General features: G+C 53.2%; 3 protein-coding genes across 4 annotated transcripts in view; 2 read left to right on the top strand and 1 right to left on the bottom strand.

The window, feature by feature from the left end:
• The first annotated feature begins 704 nt into the window (after positions 1 to 704).
• FKBP10 (FKBP prolyl isomerase 10) lies at positions 705 to 8,455 on the top strand. Its single transcript, XM_024746213.1, has 10 exons — positions 705 to 1,008; positions 3,505 to 3,650; positions 3,961 to 4,150; positions 4,265 to 4,410; positions 4,888 to 5,077; positions 5,189 to 5,334; positions 5,933 to 6,125; positions 6,466 to 6,608; positions 6,833 to 6,996; positions 7,369 to 8,455. Exons 1-10 carry the CDS (start codon positions 776 to 778, stop codon positions 7,552 to 7,554), a joined length of 1,737 nt encoding a protein of 578 aa, XP_024601981.1. The 5' UTR covers positions 705 to 775; the 3' UTR covers positions 7,555 to 8,455.
• Positions 8,456 to 9,991: 1,536 nt separating this feature from the next.
• Positions 9,992 to 17,451, bottom strand: NT5C3B (5'-nucleotidase, cytosolic IIIB). 2 transcript variants are annotated; one of them, XM_024746223.1, is made up of 8 exons: positions 17,286 to 17,438; positions 16,640 to 16,709; positions 16,511 to 16,557; positions 14,165 to 14,250; positions 13,520 to 13,609; positions 12,384 to 12,546; positions 11,331 to 11,531; positions 9,992 to 10,482 (listed from the first exon to the last, which is right to left on the bottom strand). In XM_024746223.1, the coding sequence occupies exons 1-8, from the start codon at positions 17,370 to 17,372 to the stop codon at positions 10,348 to 10,350; spliced, it is 879 nt and encodes a 292-aa protein (XP_024601991.1). In that variant the 5' UTR covers positions 17,373 to 17,438; the 3' UTR covers positions 9,992 to 10,347. The 2 variants fall into 2 exon arrangements, with proteins under 2 accessions (XP_024601991.1, XP_024601999.1); XM_024746231.1 differs by having other exon boundaries at positions 10,006 to 10,482; positions 17,385 to 17,451.
• Positions 17,452 to 18,263: 812 nt separating this feature from the next.
• KLHL10 (kelch like family member 10) overlaps positions 18,264 to 21,615 on the top strand; it is a 5,972-nt gene continuing 2,620 nt past the window's right edge. Inside the window, exons 1-2 of the mRNA XM_024745679.1 lie at positions 18,264 to 18,584; positions 21,034 to 21,523. Of these exons, the coding sequence (XP_024601447.1) occupies positions 18,391 to 18,584; positions 21,034 to 21,523 (684 nt within the window). The 5' untranslated portion in view covers positions 18,264 to 18,390. The remainder of the gene's footprint in view (positions 18,585 to 21,033; positions 21,524 to 21,615) is intronic.

The raw sequence follows: 21,615 nt of genomic DNA, 5'->3' as shown, positions 1-21,615 counted from the left end.
TTTCACTCTACTTTACCCAAGCCCTGGAACCTGCTCTTCCATCAGAGCGGTCCTTCTGCTCACTCCCCACTCCCAGCCCCGAAAAGGTTCCTGCAAGTGTCCCCCCAGCCCGCGACGGGGAAGCACACCCCCGGTTTTACCCTGCACATCCGCCACTCTCACCACCTCCCACTCGATCTCCATCCCCACGTCAGAAAGTCCTCTGGCAGTCCAGCTTTTGCAGGACAAAGCAGCCCGTCCCTGGAGAGGCCGTCCCTGGGGCAGAAGGGGTGGGAGGGAGCACTGAGATACCCCTCCGATTCTGGAGCCTCACCAGCCACCTGGAGAGACCTAGATTTGGGGTTGCCAGCCAAAGAAACAAGGGATGCTTCAGTCCGGCTTTAGGACCCGGGGGGCTCCAGAAAAAAGACTGAACTTTTTTTTTAAGTCGGCTCCGACTTTCCCAACTTTCCGGAACTTCCCTACCCCTCCCAGGTCTCTCAGCCCCAGGGTACGGGTGGGGGGAAATCTGGAGGGCTTTGTGGTGCTTTCCTCGTACTCTAAAGCTATCAGCCTGGCCCTCCTCCTCCAATTCCACACCCCTTCCCCCCACTCCCACCCCGCCAGCTCAGCCTCCCCAGCCCCCATTCCACGTGGACCAGCCAGGGCGGGGGTGAGGATGGAGGACAGGAAGAGGGGGAGCCAGCTCTGGGAGGAGGGGGGCCAAGGAGTCTGGCGGCGGCGGCGGCGGCTCTCTCGCTCGCCCTCACTGCCGGCCGTCCCAGCTCCAGGCACCATGTTCCGCGCGGGGCGCCCCAACCACACCGTCCTCCGGTCGCTGCTGCTGCTACTGCTGCAGGCCGTGGGGAGGGGGCTGGGCCGCGCCAGCCCGGCCGGGAGCCCCCTGGAAGATGTGGTTATCGAGAGGTACCACATCCCCAGGGCCTGTCCCCGGGAAGTGCAGATGGGGGATTTTGTGCGCTACCACTACAACGGTACTTTCGAGGACGGCAAGAAGTTTGACTCGAGGTAATGGCTTGGGTGCCCCCAGACTCACCATTTCCCTTCCCGGAGCCCGGGACCAAGCTCTCTCAGTCCTGGGGTTCCCTCGTTGCTGCTTTTAAGCTGTGTCTGCATGCTCCCTACTCACACTGTGAGCCCCTAACCTCAAACACAGCACCCTGGGTGGGGGGACTCCTAGACGTCCATCTTCCCAGACATCCCTGCCCTCAATTTCAAACCTTCGCCTCTCAGAAGACGCCTGTTTCTTTCACACAAACTCCCTCTGTCTCTCAGAGTGCTTGAGAATCAAGGTGAACTGCTCTATTTACTTACCAGTGCTCTATTTAAAGACATAGAGGGGGTTTTCTGGTCCACAGAGTTAGGGGGAAGGGCATGGTCCCTGCTGCCCCCTCTACCTTTCCATCCACCCCGACTCCCTTTCTGGCTCCAGCCACAGGTTTCAGTGCCTTTGTGTTTAGAGAAGAAGAAGTAAGTAGAGTTTGGGGGGGAGGGGGAGGGGGGGTTAGCAGCCAGCGGGGTAAAGCAGGTGGGCACTCTAAGACAGCAGGATGGATCAGGGAGTGCAGGGCATACCTTGGTGTAAGGACCCTGTCTGCCTTCATGTCACACAGTCACACATGCCACCCTGGGCTCCTCCGAGGGTTTTCATGCGTCCCTCTCCCCGTGATCCCGCACCCTCATCTCCCTCCATCTTAGCTCGACCAAGTCAGTGCTGCCGCCCATCTTGCCAGCCTTGGGGTTTGAGAGATGGGTTTCTGGTCTGTGTCCAGGCTTTCCGTCTGCTCTGGCAAGTCCATTTTTCTCGGTGGGGGCAGGGCTGTATGCCAGGCCAGCCTCAGTTAAACCTTGGGTCCAGGTCGCACACACAACTCGGCCTATAGAAATTAGTGGCTTTGGAGGCAGGAAGTTTATGGGGTAAGAACACAAACTCCTGAGACCAAGACCCTGGACTCAAACCCAGGCTGCGATCATGGACAAGGAGTTTTGCCTCTTTAAGCTTTACTTTCCTCATCTGAAAAAAAGGAGATTAAGAAACAGTCTGGAAAACTGCATCCCTACTTCCTAAGGCTGATGTTAGGACTCAAGATGATGAATGAAAGTGAACTTCACACAGTACCTTACGGTCTGCAAGCGGGTTCAGTACACATTAATTAGCCTTGACTCTGGGGAGAACTTTGGTAGTGTTTAACTGGTAGAAGCTTCTTGCCATGCTTGGGCTCTCACAACGGCACTGTGGAGGAAGCAGGCCGTACAACCAGCTCAGTGGGCAAAACGCGGCATCGGCAGTAGACAGGAGTACAGCTGTGAGCCTGTGGCCACCGAGGAGTGGAGGAGGGGTTGGGAGTTGGAGAATGACCTCCCTATCGGGGATTCTGATGGGGACTCTTGGATCCAGGTTGGATCCAAGCAGTGCTGAGCTCGGAAAACTTTCACAACCCATGACACCTTCCGTCAAAATAATAATCTCCCATCTTTCCTTAACTTCTTAAAACTTAAAACTAAATCAAGTAAAAGCCATGGCCATTTCAGAGTAGCCTTTTTCAAAATTGAAAACCAATCCCTATCCCCAGCCAGCTCTGCTTTCCCTTCCTTTCTTCTGTGACCTGATGGTGCAGTGGCCCATCAGGTGGCTTTGGAGTTCAACAGACCACCCATTAGCCGTGTGACCTTGGCCAAATCATTTGGTCTCTCAAGTCTCAATTTTTCTCGTAAGAAAAATGAAATCAGTAATGCCCGTTTCGGGAATTCCCTGGTGGTCCAGTGGTTAGGACTCTGCGCTTTCACTGCTGTGGCCCGGCTTGGCCCGGCTTTGATCCCTGGTGGGGGAACTAAGATCTCACAAGCTGCATGGTGCGGCAAATAATAATAATAATGCCCACCTCACAGGGGAGAGAATTAAATAAGATAACGAATGCAGGGACTTCCCTGGTGGTCCAACGGTTAAGGCTCCGCGCTCCCAATGCAGGGGGCCCGGGTTCGATCCCTGGTCAGGGAACTAGATTCCGCATGCCACAGCTAAGAGCCCACATGCCGCAACGAAGATCCCAAGTGCCACAACTAAAGATGCGGCGCAGCCAAATAAGTAAATATTTTAAAAGAGATAATGAATGCAAAATGCCAAGCATTTCTTCGGCCTTATCATTTAAGTGCTGGATAACTGGTCTACCCACACCCCTCCCCCCACCCCACCCTGGGTCTGCACTTCCCACTCCTTTTCTGTCAGGAGATAGCAGCAGCAGATAGGACTGCTGGCACCATCCCCCCACCCCAGGGTAGATAAAAGCCCCTGGCCTCCTGGAGGACTTCCTTTTGTAACAGCCCATCCTATTAAGGTGGGAGTCACGGCCCACCTAGGAGGGAGGCTTGAAGAGTTGAGAAGCCTGTGGATCTACACCTTTGTGTAGGGAGGGGGATGGTGTGTGTGTGCACTTGTGTGCGCCTGTGCCTGTATGTGACCATGGGCAGAGGCCACTGTATCCCATCTGTCCCCTCCCTCCCCAGCTATGACCGCCACACCTTGGTGGCCATCGTGGTGGGCGTGGGGCGTCTCATCACGGGCATGGACCGAGGCCTCATGGGCATGTGCGTCAACGAGCGGCGACGCCTCATTGTGCCTCCGCACCTTGGCTATGGCAGCATCGGCGTGGGTGAGGAGAGCTGGGGCCCAGGCGTGGGGGTGGAGGAGACCAGGAGGCAGGAGCAAGGGCCCAGGGCCAGAAAACTGAAGCTCAGAGAGGGAGAGCGGCTTTCCAAGGTCACACTGCATGCGCGGCAGGTCTGGGACTAGACTTTTCCGTCTCCTGCCCCTGGGGCGGGAGGAAGGGCAATAATAGGGCCCTGGGTAGGATCCTAGCTTGACCTGGGAGAAGGGGAACTAAGGATGGTGGAGCGGGAGGCCAAGCAGGATGCTCAGACCTCCACTCCACCCCCCACTCCGGGGGGCTGCACCAAACACAGCGGGGCTTATTCCCCCGGATGCCACCCTCTACTTCGATGTGGTCCTGCTGGATGTGTGGAACAAGGCGGACACTGTGCAGGTGAGCACCTTGCTGCGCCCGCCCCACTGCCCCCGCATGGTCCAGGACAGCGACTTTGTCCGCTACCACTACAACGGCACGCTGCTGGATGGCACTGCCTTCGACACCAGGTAAGGGCTGGAAGGAGCCCTGGGGCGCCAGGGACTGTGGCATGCAGCGGAGAGTCGGGGGCCTTCCTGCCTCTCCCACCAACAGCAGCCTCACCCCTCCCTCATTCTCTGCAGCTACAGTAGAGGTGGCACTTACGACACCTACGTGGGCTCTGGCTGGCTGATCAAGGGCATGGACCAGGGGCTGCTGGGCATGTGTCCTGGAGAGAGAAGGAAGATCGTCATCCCTCCATTTCTGGCCTATGGCGAGAAAGGCTATGGTGAGGGCGAGCAGGGACTTGGGGATTCTCTAGAAGTGGGCTGCCACATATAGTTGTTCAGGTTGAGTACTGCACAAGGACACCCAGCCAGGGAGGCAAGTAGTGATGAAATCTAGCCCTTGGTGATCACCTCACTAAGAAGGGGTGCTTGGGTGGTTAGGACTCGGCACTATCACTGCTGGGGTCCGGGTTCAACCCCTGGTTGGGGAACGGAGATTCCGCAAGCCTCGAAGCACAGCCAAGAAAAAACAAGTGCTTTACTCTGATTCACACAAAGGCTCATATGGGCTGGTGCTGGCCCTGGGGAAAGCTCAGCTCAGGCCTCACAGGGGAAGAACCGGGGCTACTGATGGGCGCCAAAGGCTCTGGAAAGCAGGGTTAGCACCTTTTTGCACGGTGCTCACGTAGGCCTTCCTGAGTGGAGAAGAGCCCTGCTTTGCTCTCCACGTGTATGGTTCAAGCCTATCCCTTCCCCAGGGACTGTGATCCCCCCGCAGGCCTCCCTGGTCTTCCAAGTCCTACTGATTGACGTCCACAACCCAAAGGACGCGGTCCAGCTGGAGACACTGGAGCTGCCACCTGGCTGCGTCCGGAGAGCCGTGGCTGGGGACTTCATGCGTTACCACTACAACGGCTCCCTGATGGATGGCACCCTCTTTGACTCCAGGTCCGGGGGGTCCTGAGGACGACGGTGGGGGCTGGGGGCGGCTCTGTGCTGCAGGAAAGGCGGGGCCGCTGTGACTCTCTTGCCCGCCTCCCCGCCTTGTATGTATTGCAGCTACTCCCGAAACGGCACCTACAATACCTATGTGGGGCAGGGCTATGTCATCCCAGGGATGGACCAGGGGCTGCAGGGCTCGTGCATGGGGGAGCGCCGGAGAATCACCATCCCCCCCCACCTTGCCTATGGGGAGAACGGGACTGGTAGGCATGCTCCCTGTTCCCCAAGCCAACACCTCAGTTCCTCCTGACCTTCCCCCTGATGGGCAGGGGCGAAGGGGGTGGATTCCAGCCATTGCTCTGCCCCTCTCATCGAAAAAACTGGCCCCCCACCCAACTCCTACCACAAGGACTCCATCCTTTTCTCCAGGGGGCAGTCCCCCACTTCTCCCCTTCCACACTGGAGAAAGGCAGCCGACTCCTGAGCTTGGGGAGGGAGGGCGGTTATGGAAGAACAGAAACAGCATAGCCCTGGGAAGCAAAGAGACCTGGATTCGAGTCCCAGCTTTGCTGGAAGCCTTTGTGTACTCACCTGTAAAATGGAACTAATCACATCGATCAGCAGGGTGAGTTATTGGGAGGTCACAAGATACATATGGGAAACGCTTTCCAGCTGGCGTGCCCCTCCCCTCGCCTGCCTCCTCACCACCACAGAGTATATTACAAGAGTTGACTATGTGGACAAACATCCCATCCCATCCTTGTTTAAAACCCCAGGATGGGGAAGGTCTGGGGCCTCCATGGAGACCTAGAGCAGCCCCTCCTAGACTCCAGCTGATCCACGCCCCCATTCTGGCCCCAGGAGACAAGATCCCTGGCTCTGCTGTGCTGATCTTCGACGTCCACATCATCGACTTCCACAACCCTGCAGATCCAGTGGAAATCAAGACACTGTCCCGGCCCCCGGAGACCTGCAACGAGACGGCCAAGCTTGGGGACTTTGTTCGCTACCACTACAACTGCTCTCTGCTGGATGGCACCAAGCTCTTCTCCTCGTGGGTCCGGGGCAGGGCCAGGGCTGGGCAGGTGGGTGGGCCCAGGCGTGGGGAGTCCTCCTAGCAGCACCCCTGACCCTGCCTCCCTAAGTTCCCATCTAAGCTGAAATTCTTAAGTCCACAAGCAGAGGGAGGGTGAAGTAAGCAGTAGGGGAGCTGCTAGTTCCACTCAGTGGAGGGAAACGAGCAGGGAGAGATGAGCCCCCGGCCACACGGCAGGGCAGTTAGTTACGAGATAGGGGGATTGATCCTATCTCTGCACTGCTGGGTCCCCGCACCCTGCCCTGGGCCTGCCAGGGACCAGGATGAGCACTGACCCGGGAATCTGCTCTCCCCCCAGCCACGACTACGGGGCCCCTCAGGAGGCGACTCTGGGCGCCCACAAGGTGATCGAAGGCCTGGACACGGGCCTGCAGGGCATGTGTGTGGGAGAGAGGCGGCAGCTGGTGGTCCCCCCGCACCTGGCACATGGAGAGAGCGGAGGTGAGCAGAGACTGGCCTGATGGCTTTCCTCCTCCCCTCTGCCCCTGCCCCCTGGAGCCTGGATGGCTGCTGGCAGGAGTGAGTGAGGCCTTCCCAATGCTTCCCATTCCATGCCCCACTCTCCAGCCCCCAAGGCAGGAGCTGAGGCCTGTAGGCTGGGAGCGCACTGGGCAGGCAGTGAAGCCGGGCCCAGACCCTTCCCTCTACTCCTCCCCTCCCTCCAGCCCGGGGGGTTCCTGGAAGTGCTGTGCTCCTGTTTGAGGTGGAGCTGATGTCCCGGGAGGATGGGCTGCCCACAGGCTACCTGTTTATTTGGCACGAAGACCCTCCTGCCAACCTGTTTGAAGACATGGACCTCAACAAGGATGGCGAGGTGCCCCCGGAGGAGGTGGGTGAGGAGTTCGCTCCTAGTAATCCCTCCCACGCTGTCACCTGGCAGGAGCCACCCTGCACGGTGGCATCTAACGAGAACACAGTGTGTGTCCACCATCCTGTCTGCACCCGTGTTGCTGCCCCGCTGCGGGTCCGTGTGCCTTAAGCCCCTCATCCCGCCTTCGCCTCTGGCACATGCAGCCCACTGCCCCGTGGCTGCCCGACCCTGGGCACGCCCTCCGCCCCCGCCCCCCTCAGGACGCAGCACCAACCAGCTCCTCTCCTCAGTCCTCGCTGGAAGGCCTCCGCCTGGGGACCCGTCCCAAGGTGAGCACAGCTGCTCAGGCACGATGCTCTCTCCCCCTCCCCTTGGCTCTCCTCGCTGCAGTTCTCCACCTTCATCAAGGCTCAAGTCAGTGAGGGCAAAGGACGCCTCCTGCCTGGCCAGGACCCTGAGAAAACCATAGGAGACATGTTCCAGAATCAGGATCGCAACCAGGATGGCAACATCACCGCCGAGGAACTCAAGCTGAAGTCGGATGAAGACCAAGAGCGGGTCCACGAGGAGCTCTGAAGGGCAGAGGCCTGGGCCCAACTGCAAAGGTCATCGAGGGGGACAGCGGGCAGTGGGGCTGACTTCCCAACAGTCACCCTCCCCTCTGCTGGCATGAGGTCTGGAAGTTTCTAGAAAGTGGTCAGAGGGGACAACTCTGGTTTTCCCACTGCCCGAGAGTAAAATCCACAGCACAGATCTCTATTTGGTTTTTCTCTCCCAGCCCCAAACCCCTTCCTTAAAAGTTTTGGAATTACAAAGCCAATCTGGGGATTGGTGGAGTTTGGGGGTTGGCTGGGGTCATTGCTGGCCCCTTGCTCAGACCTCCCCTCCGTGTCACCAGACACTGAGGAAGGCCAAGCTCATAATTTCCTTCTCTCCCCAAACTTCCCCTTTACCTGTACTTTTCCTCACCATCCTCAACCCACACACCCCCGCCCCTGCCCACAGCCCCCATTCCTCGGTCCTGGCAGCTCCCCAGGAACATGAACCCCCAGCTTTCCTCCCTCGGCTCCGGCTGGTTCCTAGGGAAGGGGATGGTTCCGGGGGGACAGCCCTACCTTACCTGTCCGGTTCCCTTCACCTGTCCCACGCCCCCTCGCTGCCGTCCAGTGGTGGCTGAAGAGCCCCTAGGGTGCTGCACTTCAGGGCTGGGCTTTGTGTCTCCTCTTATCCCTAAAGAAGGCTGCCTTCTCTAGGGACCAAGGAACAAGAGAAAAATGAAGGGGGGTGGTATGAGGAAACCTACTTGGATGGATCTTAGGGCTATGAAATCCTTGGTTCGGGGCTGAGATAAATGTGGAAAAGGGGCTCATTATTGAGGGGGTGAGGGGAGGTGGGCAGAGCTCTGCACACTCAAAAGGCTAAACTGGTGTCAGACCCCCTTCTCCTTTGTGCCAAATAAAACACGTCCGAAACCAAAGTCCTCGGGATGCGGTCTTTCTTGATTGGGGGCGGGAAGCTTAGACCCAAGTGCTGGGTCTAAGGAAGGGGAGCAAAGCAGGCCATCTCCATGGCCCTTCTGCTCAAGACCCTGTGTCCCTAGGTCTCAGCCTCCTGCCTCCCTGAGGCCCAGCTGGGGCCCTCACCATGGAGGGAGGCTGGGGGGTAAGTGTCCACAGAGAGGGGCCTGCAGGGGAGGCCTGGAGACATGATCCTGGTCTCCTAAGGGTCCCAGCTGAATGGAAAAACAAGTTCCCTGAACTCAAACACAACATGCAAAGCTCAAGGCTTAAATTAAACCACACAGGTCAGATTCCCCTTTCACACAGATCGTTTCTAATACGGCGATGTTCCCACCTCTCCCTGCTCCTGGCCGCCAGCTGTCACCACCTCCCTGGCGCTTCTCCCTCCTGCCAGAAAGAAAGGTAATGGAGTTCAAACCTCTGGTGTCTTGAGGAAGGAGTTGCTTCAGCCACTAATCAGGCCATCTGCCCTCACCTGCCTGGCTGGACTCTGGCCAGTGCGACAGAGATGACCCAAGCCATCCAAGGAGGTGGGGTGGGGGGGATGCTTGGGAGAGAAAGTGACTGGATTCACATCCCAAACTGCCCCCACAAGCACCGAGCTCTTGCCCAAGATCCCCCGAGAGACGGAGCTGCTCCCCACGGTCACCAGCATCTGATACTCCCTGGTCCCAAAGCACAGAAAGCACCTCGGGGTCGACAGAGGTGACAGCCTCAGATGATAACCACCCTCCCCCAAGCCTAACAGGACAGCCTGAACTAAGTCCATGTGGAGGCAGCGTGATGCAGAAGAGAAGGCTGGCTCTGTCGGAAACACTGCAACCCCAGCTTGAGCTCCCAGCTCTGGCCTTTGGGCAAAGGACTGGTCCTTTCTAAGTGGACCCATACCTCCTGCGGGATCCCTGTGAGGATGGAACGGCACCTGCAGCACCTGGGTGCACACAGCTGGCCCTCGGTCAACACTCCCATCACTTTCTCCGCTGAGCTGCAGACAAACACAACTTACCAGCCACCAGGCAGGCGGATGAGGGAATGAATCCGACTACCCTGAGCACCGGCTCCCTTCAGGTCCCGACTCAACCGCCCTTAAGTCATGCACTTCAGTGGCCGTGGAGGAGGAGGAAGGACAGGAGCCAAGGGCCCCAGTGAAAATCCACACTCATATGGATCACTCTAGGGACCCATCAAGAGGGGGCTCTGCATACAGGGCCGGCCAGATTCAGCTGATCCCAGCTGAATTTCAAGTTTAACGGCTGCATGAGAATCAAGTCAAACCATTCCGGGTCAGAAACACACCCTTCCAACCCTGCCTGCCCACCGTGACGCCCACAGACACGCTAGGCTGTGCTCGCTGTGCTCAGAGTCTCCTAGGCTAATTCAGGGGTTTTCAAACCGTGTTCCATGGAGCTCTAGCAGCTTCTCGGAGGTTCCTGAGCCTCCAGAACCAGGAGGTACAGGCTCTGCCCCACCCCCACCCCAATCGGAACAGCTCTGTGTTTTCCTTTTTTTATTTTGATCTGTTTCACATATTAGATTTGTTTGAAGAGCAGCTTCCCATGTTAAAAAATACTGGAAAAAAGATTCCCAGGACCAAATGATTCCTAAAGTGCTAACCCTGTGTAGGTCCACAGTTCATCTGGAATGGCTTTCGCTGCCCTCCGGGCTGGCAGGGCTCCCTCAAGGCTCTGGAGAACACAAACCACGAAGCCAGGGAAAGGGGGAGGGAGGGGCGTGGGCCAGCAGCTCCCGGCCTCCCGGACTCTTCCCTGCAGCACCGGCAGGAGCAGTGCTCAGAGCAGAGTAGCCTTCCGGGGAAGCCCGTCCGCACCACAGCCTGCCGGGGCCGCCCTCAGCAGCCCTGCACCTCCGTCCAGTCCCTCTGCCGCAGGACGTGCTGCAGCAGCCCGTTGACCACGTCCAGCGTCTCATCCTTCTCCAGCACGATGTCATACGAGTCCATGTAGCGCTCGCGCCGCTCCTCCACCTGCCGGGGGAGCAGAGAGCGAGAGTCCCCCAGCGCCCTGCCCTCCGCGTTGCCCACCTGGGGCTGGGGAAGAGGGCGTTCAAGCTGCGACTCCCCGGGAGGAGTTCAAGGTTACCGGGACCTGCCCTTTGGAGACACAGATGGCCACGGATGCAGGCTGCCACAATTAACCCTTGGGTCAGTGCCAAAAGGACCATCCCAACGATTAGAAACGAAAACTGTCAGACAGTTACCTCTAATCTCTCTGGATTGAATCGTCACGAGGCTTCAGCACCTGCTGGCTGAGGTGAGAACTGGAGGCCTTCTAGCCTGAGGCCATACTGTGCCCCTCTGTGACCTTATGTTTTCACCCCTGTCAACCTCTGGTCTGTTCCTATGCTTTCCTTCTCTAAATTATAAACCCACATCCTGAATACCAACATCTCCCATCTCAATCATGCCTTGCTGGTAGGATTTAGGAGGACTGGTAATCAGCCCAGCCACTTTCTAAACTATGTCACCTTGGGCAAGTTACTTAACCCCCTTGCCTCAGTTTCCGCATCTGTAAACTGGGCATAACAGTCACTACCTCAGAGTGTGACTGTACGGATGAACTGGGTTAATGTGCGCGGCACTCGGTAAGTGTGGGCTCTGGTGGCGTGCTCTGACCTCTGGGTCACGCCGTGTGCTTCGTGCACAGCTGTAACCACTGGGTATCTCTTTTGTTTCCTATGAGACTATGGCTTATGTCTGACCTCTGTGCCTCTCATACTTCACACAGGGTCTAGCCCACAGAAGGTGTTCAATAAGCACTCGTTAACAGGAATGAAGGAGAAGCCGGCCATGAAGAACCCGGGTCTCCTACCTACCTTGTCATTTAGGAAGCCAATCTTGAGAATGTTCTCCACGCCAGGAACCCCATCAGCCATAGTGAGGTCTCCCATGGAGTCTCCTAGCAGGAGGATGTTGGTTTTGCCCTGAAGCTGCTCGAAGTAACCAGAGTTCTCGCACACGGAGCTGTTCTTGTTGTAGGTGTGTATGAGCTGGCCCTTGAATCCCTTTAGGAAGCCCTAAATAATCAAGACAAGAGACAGACAGAAGGACTACAAAGACCCATTCAGGACCAGTGTTCCACTGTCTCTGCCACAGAGGAAAGGGAATCCTGAAAGCCACAGATAATGCCAAAATTTCATTGTGATCCAACTAGGGGTCAGCAAGCTAGGGCCCGTGGACTAGATTTGGCCTATTTTTGTAAATTGCTTTGCTGGAACACAGCCAGGTCCATTTGTTTACATCTTGTCTACCTGTGCTTTTTAGTGTGACAGAGTAGTTGTGACAGAGATCATATTGCCCGCAAAGCCCGAGATACTTACTACCTGGTCTTTCACAGAAGAAGTTTACAACCCCTGGTTTAAATTAACAGGAACCATCAAATATTGTTGATCACCTACTCTGGTGAAAGCATGAAGCCCGTGATACAAGCAAGCGCTGCCTGGCTACATGTGCGCTAACCTCAGCTGTGGGCCACACCCTAACCACAGGTCAAAGGGATGAAAATTCCAGCCTTGGTTTTAAGGGGAAGAAGTCAGAACACGGGTGAGTCAGAGCAGCCCACCTCTGGCTCAAGAAAAACAAGTCCAAGTCCAAGCCCTTGAGTACCTAGGATGGCACACGAGCCATGACAGTGACACGGGGCCTGGCTGAGCCCTAAACTCAGTCCTCCCTGGCAGAGTCGACTGTCAGCCAAACACCCAAGAGTGGGTCCTTCAAAAGTGACTGTCTTTAGCTGGCACTAATAAATGAATAACTGCTGAGGGCAAAGAAGCTGGCATGCCTTCCCTCCCCCCTCCCCCATCAGGGTTAACATTTAGGGTGAAGCACCCTGGCTGGCGGTCCCCACCCCTCTTCCAGCCCCAGCTCACATCTTCATCAAACTCCATGTAGTTAGAGACGATGTGGATGTTCGGGTGGAACACTTTCCTCTGCCGCATGATTTCTTCCAGGATATCCCCAACGCCCGCGGAGAAGATGAAAAGGGGAACGCTGTTCTGGGAGAGGGTGTTGAAGAACGTCTTGTATCCATCCCTGAAGTGACGTGAACGGTTCTGAAATGGCACTGCCTCTGCGACTGCTCTTTATTTTCTATTTGGGTTACATCTTTAACATTTTTTAAAAACATTTTAAATTGTGGTATAAAATATATACAGTAGATTATTAAAGTGAACTAATCTTAAGTGTTCAGCTCAGTTAATATTTACGTATGTTCACACACGTGTACTTACTAACCAGGTCAAGATTCCCTCATGTTCCTTCCCAGTCGATGCCACCGCCCCCATTTTGACTTCACATCACCATTGATTTGCTCTCCCTGCCCCTGAACTTCATATACACCATATAACCACATTGTTTGTTTGTTTGTTTCTGTATTATTTTGCCCGAGCAAAATACAACCAGGCAGCTATCCTGAGGCAGCTTCCCTGGGGAACACCTCCAACCCACCCAGGCACTTACTGGGTCTGCACGTGTCTACTCTCCTGGCTTTCCACGAGCTAGCCTCTCTCCCCAATCAGGACGCACAATCCTTGAGGGAAGGCACCCGTGTTGACTCCTTCCTCTACGTGCCCTCATCCCTCCTCCAGTAAAGAACGCTCCAGCACACAGCTGCACTGTGAAGGCCACGGATGATCAAGGGCCCTAGGTCAGCCAACTCCCACGTCTGGATAAAGAACACCAGTCACCATGGGGACCCCAAAAGTCTTTTTATCATTGGGAAGAATGAGCTAGACGCTGTTTGTTCTAGGAGATGGAGCCCTCGTCATATCCACACCACATCCACTACCAGCAGACTGCATCCTAGGACACACCCAAGGAGAGAAAATTCTCTGGCCGTGCCCAGAGAGGAAAAGCAAGACCTTCTCCACGTCATCTACTCATGGTGCTAGATCGCTTCTGACTCTCCCGGCAACCGACTCCTCTTCGATTCTTCCCAGCCTCTCTTTTGTGAGCAAACCCGTCGCCAACAGTCCGGCAGAAACATTTTCCAGAGCACGCAGCTCACCTCAGCATTGCGTTGGACTCTCTCACCACCTGGGCTATCTGAAACTTCCGAATCTTCTGCTGGCACAGGAGCTCATGTGCTTTGGTCCACCTGGAAACAGACACCCCACGAGACCCCAAATTCAAACCACTAAGTAGAGTGACCTTTCCCATCTCAGGGCCGAGTCTCCTCTGGAAGTACTGACAGCGGAGGCCTCATCCTTTTCCCCAGAGCCATTTCCTGAAGGACCCTGCTTGTCCCTAAAGGAAGAGGGTGAGACAGCAACACAAGAGCTGGGCAAGTTGCTGCTGATGTCAAAGCTCTTCTGAATCCCTTCCTCTGTGACCCCACTCTATGGAGAACTGGGGCTTTGCCCAGTGATACGGGTTTCCTTAGGAGGGTTATTGCCCCAAAGCACTTATTGCCCCAAACTAAGGGGCTTCTAACTCATTCCAAGGATACTTGGTGAGCCCTCTACTCTAGCAGTAGCCACACGTAGCCTGGCTTTATCTGGACAATTTGTTCTAGCAGCTGCGCTTGTGGCCTTCAGTTAAGCATTCAGTAAGGTAAAGGAGCCTGCATCTGACCAAAGCTCAGGAAAAACACACCCCCGTCCAGACCAAGCATCGTGAGGGCCAGGGGCGTTTCACCACCACCATCACTTACCATTCCACCATGTCAGGTAACTTCTCTTTGATGGTCCGGTGTGGGTCAATCTCAATTGGGTAATAGTGGTGGAGGAGCGCTTTGAGCTGTGACATCGAAATGAAGAGAAAAGCCGTTTAGTCCACATCAAGTTTTCCCCAGCGGAGTCCTACAGTCCAGCATGAGAAAAAAGTCACCTAGAAGATGCAACTCCAGGTAAGGGAGTGACTGGAGCTGCAGAGCCGGCCATCCCCCTGCACTCCTGCTTAATCAGTAAGAACTGATTTAACGCTGTATTTCCCAAAATGTGGTACATTTTCTCAGGTGGTAGGCAAGATAACTTTGGTGGGGGGCGTACATGGATAAAAACACTTTTCATTTTAGTGGTTTGGGATTCATTTTAATGTATGTCGGAAAAAAAGAAAACTAGAATAGCACACTCACGCTTTCATAAAGATTGCTCCTTTCTTTTGCAAGTTAAATGCATTCAGATCTTTAAAGGCAGGGTAATTTACACAGATCTGGCAAAAAGCATTCAAGTGAACTAGAAGACTGGAGCTTGGGACACAGCATGTTAGGGGATAACTCCACCTGACCAACGTCAGGTGGACAACCTCACGGGGAGCATCTCTGTGCACCTCCTCTGGCTAAGGTCACCTTCCACATGCCAGGACCTTCCACAATCTAGGGAGGCTGCTTCAGGGACCATGTGTCACATGGGCTCAGTCAGTAACAGTGCCCAATAAAAATGAGAATTGACTGAGTAAAAAATTTTAATACCGTGCATGGTCTTGGAATATTATGAGATCAAATGGAGTCCCTGACCATCAGTCCAAAAGAGGGTTAAATACAAAGAGTGACAGAGACAGAAAGCTCCTAAAATGCGTTAAGATTCTCAATGTTTCCTTGAGTGTGAGAACATTTTTCTGAAAGTATAACAGAATTCAACAGAATATAAATTTCTTTTTTTTTTTTTAAATTTATTTATTTTATTTGTGGCTGTGTTGGGTCTTCATTTCTGTGCGAGGGCTTTCTCTAGTTGCGGCAAGCAGGGGCCACTCTTCATAGCGGTGCGTGGGCCTCTCACTATCGCTGCCTCTCTCGTTGCGGAGCACAGGCTCCAGACGCGCAGGCTCAGTAGCTGTGGCACACGGGCCTAGTTGCTCCGCGGCATGTGGGATCCTCCCAGACCAGGGCTCGAACTCGTGTCCCCTGCATTGGCAGGCAGATTCTGAACCACTGCGCCACCAGGGAAGCCCCCAGAATATAAATTTTTAAAAAGAAAAAAGATTTCTTACATAAACTTTGCTTTGTTAATTTCTTCAGGAACCCATCAACGCCACAAATCTTAATGTTCTCTAGCTTCTTTATCCTAGAGAGGGCATCCAAACCTATTGTCTTATTTGTGGACGTAGCTCTCTGGAAGCTGCTATGATCAGGGATGTGAGGAACCAAAAAAAGTGACCTGCCAAAGGTAATCAGTGGTGGAGCCAGAATCTACCTTAAGCTGCAAGTGGCATCACCAGAGAGACAGGTGTAGAAACAGAAGAGCTGTCTATAATTCACTGTCCATCTTAATAACCAGTAATCATGACAGAGTATTAGAAGATCTGACCCATACGGCAGACCAACAGACCACCTAGTAACCAATTTGGTGAACTTCATAATCAAGTGGAACTAAATGATATAGCTATTTAGCAGAAAGAGCTCAGCAACCTGCAGAGAAACGAGGGGCTAGCACAGCTCTGCTCTGGCAAAGAGGACACTGATGGGAAGAACGCGTAGCAAAGTAAAATGAACTCCAAGGCTACAGGGATCGCTTTACAGTATCTGTATGCATCTTATGGAAACGGGAGTTTCATACACAGACATTAATTCAGAAGTCTTTCTTGGTACCTGCTGCCTTACCAAGAAAATTTATACGATCAAGGAAAGAGCATAATATAGAGGAAAGAGTCCGGGAACAGAGTCAGATCTATGGGAAAACCAAGCTCTGCATCTTGCTGTATGACCTCGGGTAAGTTGCTCAAACCTCTCCAAGCCTCTGTTTTCCCATCTGCTAAATGGAGACGGTAATGATTCTAGCCACCTCTCGGAGTTGTGCGAGGGTTAAACAGCAAACATCGCAGTCTCCTATTCAGTTCTACAGATAGCAGTAAGCATATTCCAACCGTCTATTATCACGTGTCTTGGCCAATAAGGAAAAGCTGTTTCAGTGTATTAAGACTAGGTCCACCTGAGCATAACAACAATTTTTTAAAAAAATTCATCTTCTAAGGTCTCAACCCTGGAACCTTTAGTCCTAACCAAGAACCACCGGAAGTCGTATATGATAGCCATTTCTGAGCAAAGAAGGGAGTAACCCACCTCTTTCCGGCACTCCTCACTGATGATCTTGCTGTTATCCAGAATATCTGCAAAAACACAGAACTCCTTTTACTTGCCCCTTATAAGCCATCGTCCCGTGCAGCCCAATAAAGCTAGTATGTGACTTACTGTAAGAAGAAGGGCATTGCTTTCCATTATATGCAAACCTGCTCAAGGTCATGTCAAAATCAGAAATGACCTAAAATGCAAAAGAGAGATGAAGCCTAGACAGGCTCCTTCCAGGGTGGCCCTGTGCCAGCCAGGGAGGATGATTATGGAAGTCCAAACAGCTCAGTGCCGGTCTGCGGGCAAAGCCCTGGGGGGAGTCAGGAAGCGCCGAAGGAAGAATTAATCCTAGTTAGTACCTGTGCTAACCCAGAGAAGACCCAGCCTCTCCGAGGATGGGGGTGGGGACTGCAGAATCAAGACCCCTTCCACTCTGTCAATAGCACCCATCTCAATGCCCTGGTCCTTCGTAAGATGCCCCCACCTTTTGGCCCATATACACGTCTGCGCCTTCTTGGGGAGCCCACCAACCTCGGCTAGCGAGGACAAGACCCGGAGGCCTGGTGTGGGGTGCGTTCTGTCTACAGCACGACCTTACTGAGAAATTTGAAATCTAGGTTTCTGGGCAGGTGGGCTCTCCCCCAAGGCAAAACAGGCTTGCCCTCGGGCAGCCGGCCATTTCTAGGGGCTGAAGGCATGCTTGCTGGCGTCCGCAGCAAAGCGGGAAGGCGCACTGGGCAGGCCACATCCCCAGCCCCCGCCGCGGTACCTGTAAGCGGTCTCCCCCGCCCTTGCGGAGGGCGCCCACGATCTCCTGCACCCGCCCGGGCTGCCGCATCAGAACCGTGGCCTTCATCAGGGGGCTCACCTGTCCCGAGACCCGAGAGAACCGCTGACCCCGGCACCGCGCTGCGCCCAAGGGGAGGCCGGCTGAGGCTGGGGTTACGTGGGTGGGTGCCACTCTTTTTAGAACAAAAACCCTAACCGGAATGGACGTTTCCAGGCTTAAGGTTTGCATGACCAAAAGGCCGCAGATGGGAGGGGGTGTGAAGGAGCCATAAGTGAGTTCTGTTGAAGATCCAGAAGGTGCTTCCTTCACGGGCCTCGCTCCTCATCACAGAAGATGAGTGACTCAGTCCAGAGGGCAGGAGGGCCCTGGACATCTGGGCCAGAATGAAAACCCATCAGCTTTACTTCTCCCTTCTGGGGCTTCCCTGGTGGCGCAGTGGTTGAGAGTCCGCCTGCCGATGCAGGGGACACGGGTTCGTGCCCCGGTCCGGGAAGATCCCACATGCCATGGTGCAGCTGGGCCCGTAAGCCATGGCCGCTGAGCCTGCGCGTCCGGAGCCTGTGCTCCGCAACGGGAGAGGCCACAACAGTGAGAGGCCCGCGTACCGCCAAAAAAATAAAAATAAAAATACTTCTCCCTTCTGCCTCCTCTGACTCGGTTTCCTTGAACTCAGTGTCTCGGGAGCCAAGGGCCAAGCTGCGGAAGAAGGTAGATGGTTGCTACAGAGACGCCAAACTGAGCACCGGAAGTGGGCAGCAGGAGCTAGTCTTATGTGATGTTAGTGGTCACGTCCTGCTCCTGGTTGGTTGAGGAAGATGTGGGGTGGTCTTCAGCCTGAGTGATGCCATGGGGGAGGTGGGGGGGGGAGAGGAATGAGGACAGGGACAGGAGAGGGTTCTAGAACCTGAGATCACAGTCCTGAGAGTGATGTCACAGCAGGCCCAGGATTCTGGAACTTGGGCTGCCTGCTGGGCCCTATGTGAAAGGTGTAGTAGGAAGAAGGAGTGACAGCTGGCTAAAGAGCCCCTACAATCCTCCCCGACACCCTAGGAGAGCAGCCTGGCTCCACTTGTCCCAGGGTGCCATGGAGATGGAGAGCGCGGCGGCCTCCACAGGTTTCCACCAGCCTCACATGGAGAGGAAGATGAGTGCGATGACCTGTGAGATCTTCAACGAGCTTAGGCTAGAGGGCAAGCTCTGCGATGTGGTCATCAAGGTCAATGGTTTTGAGTTCAATGCCCACAAGAACATCCTCTGTAGCTGCAGTTCCTACTTCAGGTATAACAGGGTTGCTGGACTAAGCCAAAAGGGGGAATGGGGCTCATTCTGAGACATTTTGGTTCATTTCATATTTCCCACCCCATTATCTTAAGTTTAGGGACACTGTCAAAGCCCTGGGCTCCTGTAGACTGGCTCCTTTGTCTTCTGAAGAGGCACAGCTAGGGCCAGAGCCTCTTCTGTCTCATTTTCAACTAGATTTCAACCAACTATTGGTGGGCCAGATGCTTTTTTTCTTTGCTTTTCACCCAAACCAAACTTTGGGAAGGTTGGACACCTGTAGTGGGTTTCCTACTTAAACCTAGACGACAGTGCCACTTCAGCCACCCCTTAAGCCCCTATCTGAGACTATCTCAAACAGGGTGACAAATTAACAAGGACTGAGAGGGTGGGAAAGGGGATGAGGGGAAAGAACCAAGGAAATATTTTTCAGAAGAAAAAAGGAGTTTGAGCCAAAACTATTGGAACCCAGGAAGTAAAAGACCTATTTTGTTCATGAGCTGAAAATATTTGAGTACTCGGTTCCAATGAAGATATGATAAGTGCGTGCCACCCGTTGCTAAAAATTCTCATTCATCTAGACCTAGAGCAGGGTATACAAAAAGACCAAACAGTGACTATTTTAAGCTTTGCAGGCCATACAGTCTCTGTCACAACTACTCCACTCTGCTTTTAGTAGGAAAGCAGCCATAGACAATACTAAATGAAAGGGCATGGCTGTGTTCCAATAAAGTTATTTATGAATACCGAACTTTGAATTTAATTTCCAGGTGTCACAAAATATTTTTCCCCCAAAAGAAAAGAATTTTTTCCCCATTTAAAAATGTAAAAAATATTCTTAGCTCACGTGCAGTACAAAAACAAGAGTTGGCCTGAATTTGGCCGAGAGGCTGTAGGTTTTCGGACCTCTTCTCTAGAGAATTTGACCTCTGAGCCCACATTCCCTTAAACTTCCTAGAAAAAGGGAGGAAAAATATATTAGGGCAGGGACTTCTGTCCTCTGCAACACCTAGAGAAGTACCTAGCTACATAGTAGGGACCCAATAAGTTGTTGTGGAATAGTAGTCATTTTACTCATTCAATGAGTATTTATTGAGTGCCTATTTTGTGACAGGTACTGGAAATAAAACAATGTATAAACATTCCTGTTCTCGTAAAGTTTACCTTCCAGTAGGGGGAACAGGCATTTAATAAATAGAATACATATTAGGTCATAAGTGCTAGGGAAAAAAAGGAAGATAGAGAGTGGTCAGTGGTAATTTTAAATAGGATTATCACTTTGCTGACAAAGTGACATTTGAGCAAAGACTTCAAGGGGCTGCGGTCTTGGGAAATAACGGAGATCTTGGGGGAGCCTTCCAGGCAGAGTACAAAGCAAAGTGCACAGATGGAAGCATCTCTGGTGTATTCAAGGAAAGCAAGGCCAGCAGGGCTGGAGCAAGGTGAGGAGGAAGGTGAGAGGAAATATGGTTAGAGAGGTATTCATGGTCCAGATCTCAGTGGTCTTTTGTAGTCCTTGGTAAGGACTCTGTATTTTACTCTGAGTGACAAGGGAAGTCAGTGGAAGGTTCCGAGCGGAAGAGGAGCATAAACTCGTAAGGATCATGCTGGTGTCTGGGATAAGACTATAAACTCTGGAGGTGTCAAAAGCAGAAGCAGAGAGATCAGTTGGGAGGTTTACTTCCAATAATCTAGGCAAGAGCTGGTGGTGGCTCACACCAAGAAGGTAGCAGTGAGAGAGGTGAGAAGCGATCAGATTCGGATATGTGTTGATTGAACAATACTTGGCTTTTTTTGTTTTGTTTTTTTGCGGTACGCGGGCCTCTCACTGGTGCGGCCTCTCCCGTTGCGGAGCACAGGCTCCGGACGCGCAGGCTCAGTGGCCATGGCTCACGGGCCCAGCCGCTCGGCGGCATGTGGGATCTTCCCAGACCGGGGCACGAACCCGTGTCCCCCCAGTCGACAGGCGGACTCTCAACCACTGAGCCACCAGGGAAGCCCAATAATACTTGTTTTAAAAGTGTATTTGCTCAAGTTTAATTTCCTTAATTAAGATAGAATTTGGTGGGCAATGGGCTGAGACAGAAAAAGACCTGGGTCTAAGCAATTATACCCCAATAAAGATGTTTAAAAAAAAAAAAAAAAGACCTGGGTCTTACTCCCAGCTGTAGATACCAGTTTCTCCATCCACCAAATGGGAAAAGGCCTACTTATCATGAAGATAGGAATAAAAGTGACCAAAGTTCTTGGAAAGGTTCTCTTGACCACTGTATAAAACCTACCCTCCTCCCCCCGCTTCCTCACGCCAATTTATTTCCAATTCACTTATCATGCACACTATTTGGAAAATGTCCAGATTTTCCACAACAAGAGAAGGTGGCGGGGGTAGGGAACGTGGCAAACTAGAGAGAAATATTTCAGTGACTGCTAGTTTCTTTCTTTCTTCCAGAGCTTTGTTTACAAGTGGCTGGAACAACATTGAAAAGAAGGTATACAACATCCCTGGCATTACCCCCGACATGATGAAGCTAATTATCGAATATGCGTACACCCGAACCGTCCCCATCACACCAGACAACATGGAGAACCTGCTGGTTGCTGCAGACCAGTTTAACATCATGGGTATCGTCAGGGCTTGCTGTGAGTTCCTCGAGTCGGAGCTGTGTTTGGATAATTGTATCGGCATCTGCAAGTTCACAGACTACATCTACTGCCCTGAGCTGCGGCGGAAGACCTACACGTTCATACTGCACAACTTTGAGGAGATGGTGAAAGTCTCAGAAGAGTTTTTAGAGCTCTCAGTCACTGAACTTAAGGATATCATTGAGAAAGATGAGCTCAACGTCAAACAAGAAGATGCTGTATTTGAGGCCATTGTAAAATGGACTTCTTATGACCCCCAAAATAGGAAACAGCATATTTCAGTCTTGCTTCCCAAGGTCGTTTAGTTATTCTTTTGTGGGACGCTTAATTGCTTTTTTTTTTTTTTTTTTTTCCTTTGCCCATTGTTTTTTGGGATCTTTTTTCCACA

The sequence above is a fragment of the Neophocaena asiaeorientalis genome, unplaced genomic scaffold (genome assembly GCF_003031525.2).
Source record: "Neophocaena asiaeorientalis asiaeorientalis breed wild unplaced genomic scaffold, Neophocaena_asiaeorientalis_V1.1 scaffold1, whole genome shotgun sequence".
Classification (NCBI taxonomy): Eukaryota; Metazoa; Chordata; class Mammalia; order Artiodactyla; family Phocoenidae; genus Neophocaena; species Neophocaena asiaeorientalis.
The sequence above is the reverse complement of the archived record's forward strand: the minus strand, read 5'-3'. Positions and strand labels throughout refer to the sequence as shown.

Coding starts and splice junctions, on each gene's coding strand:
- NT5C3B (XM_024746223.1), bottom strand. CDS start 17,372: ATGAAGGCCACGGTTCTGATGCGGCAGCCCGGGCGGGTGCAGGAGATC. Junction 12,547..13,519: donor GAGTCCAACGCAATGCTGAG/GTGAGCTGCGTG, acceptor ACGTCACTTCAG/GGATGGATACAAGACGTTCT. Junction 11,532..12,383: donor ACATGGAGTTTGATGAAGAT/GTGAGCTGGGGC, acceptor TTGATTATTTAG/GGCTTCCTAAAGGGATTCAA.
- FKBP10 (XM_024746213.1), top strand. CDS start 776: ATGTTCCGCGCGGGGCGCCCCAACCACACCGTCCTCCGGTCGCTGCTG. Junction 4,151..4,264: donor GGCACTGCCTTCGACACCAG/GTAAGGGCTGGA, acceptor CATTCTCTGCAG/CTACAGTAGAGGTGGCACTT. Junction 5,335..5,932: donor CTATGGGGAGAACGGGACTG/GTAGGCATGCTC, acceptor TTCTGGCCCCAG/GAGACAAGATCCCTGGCTCT.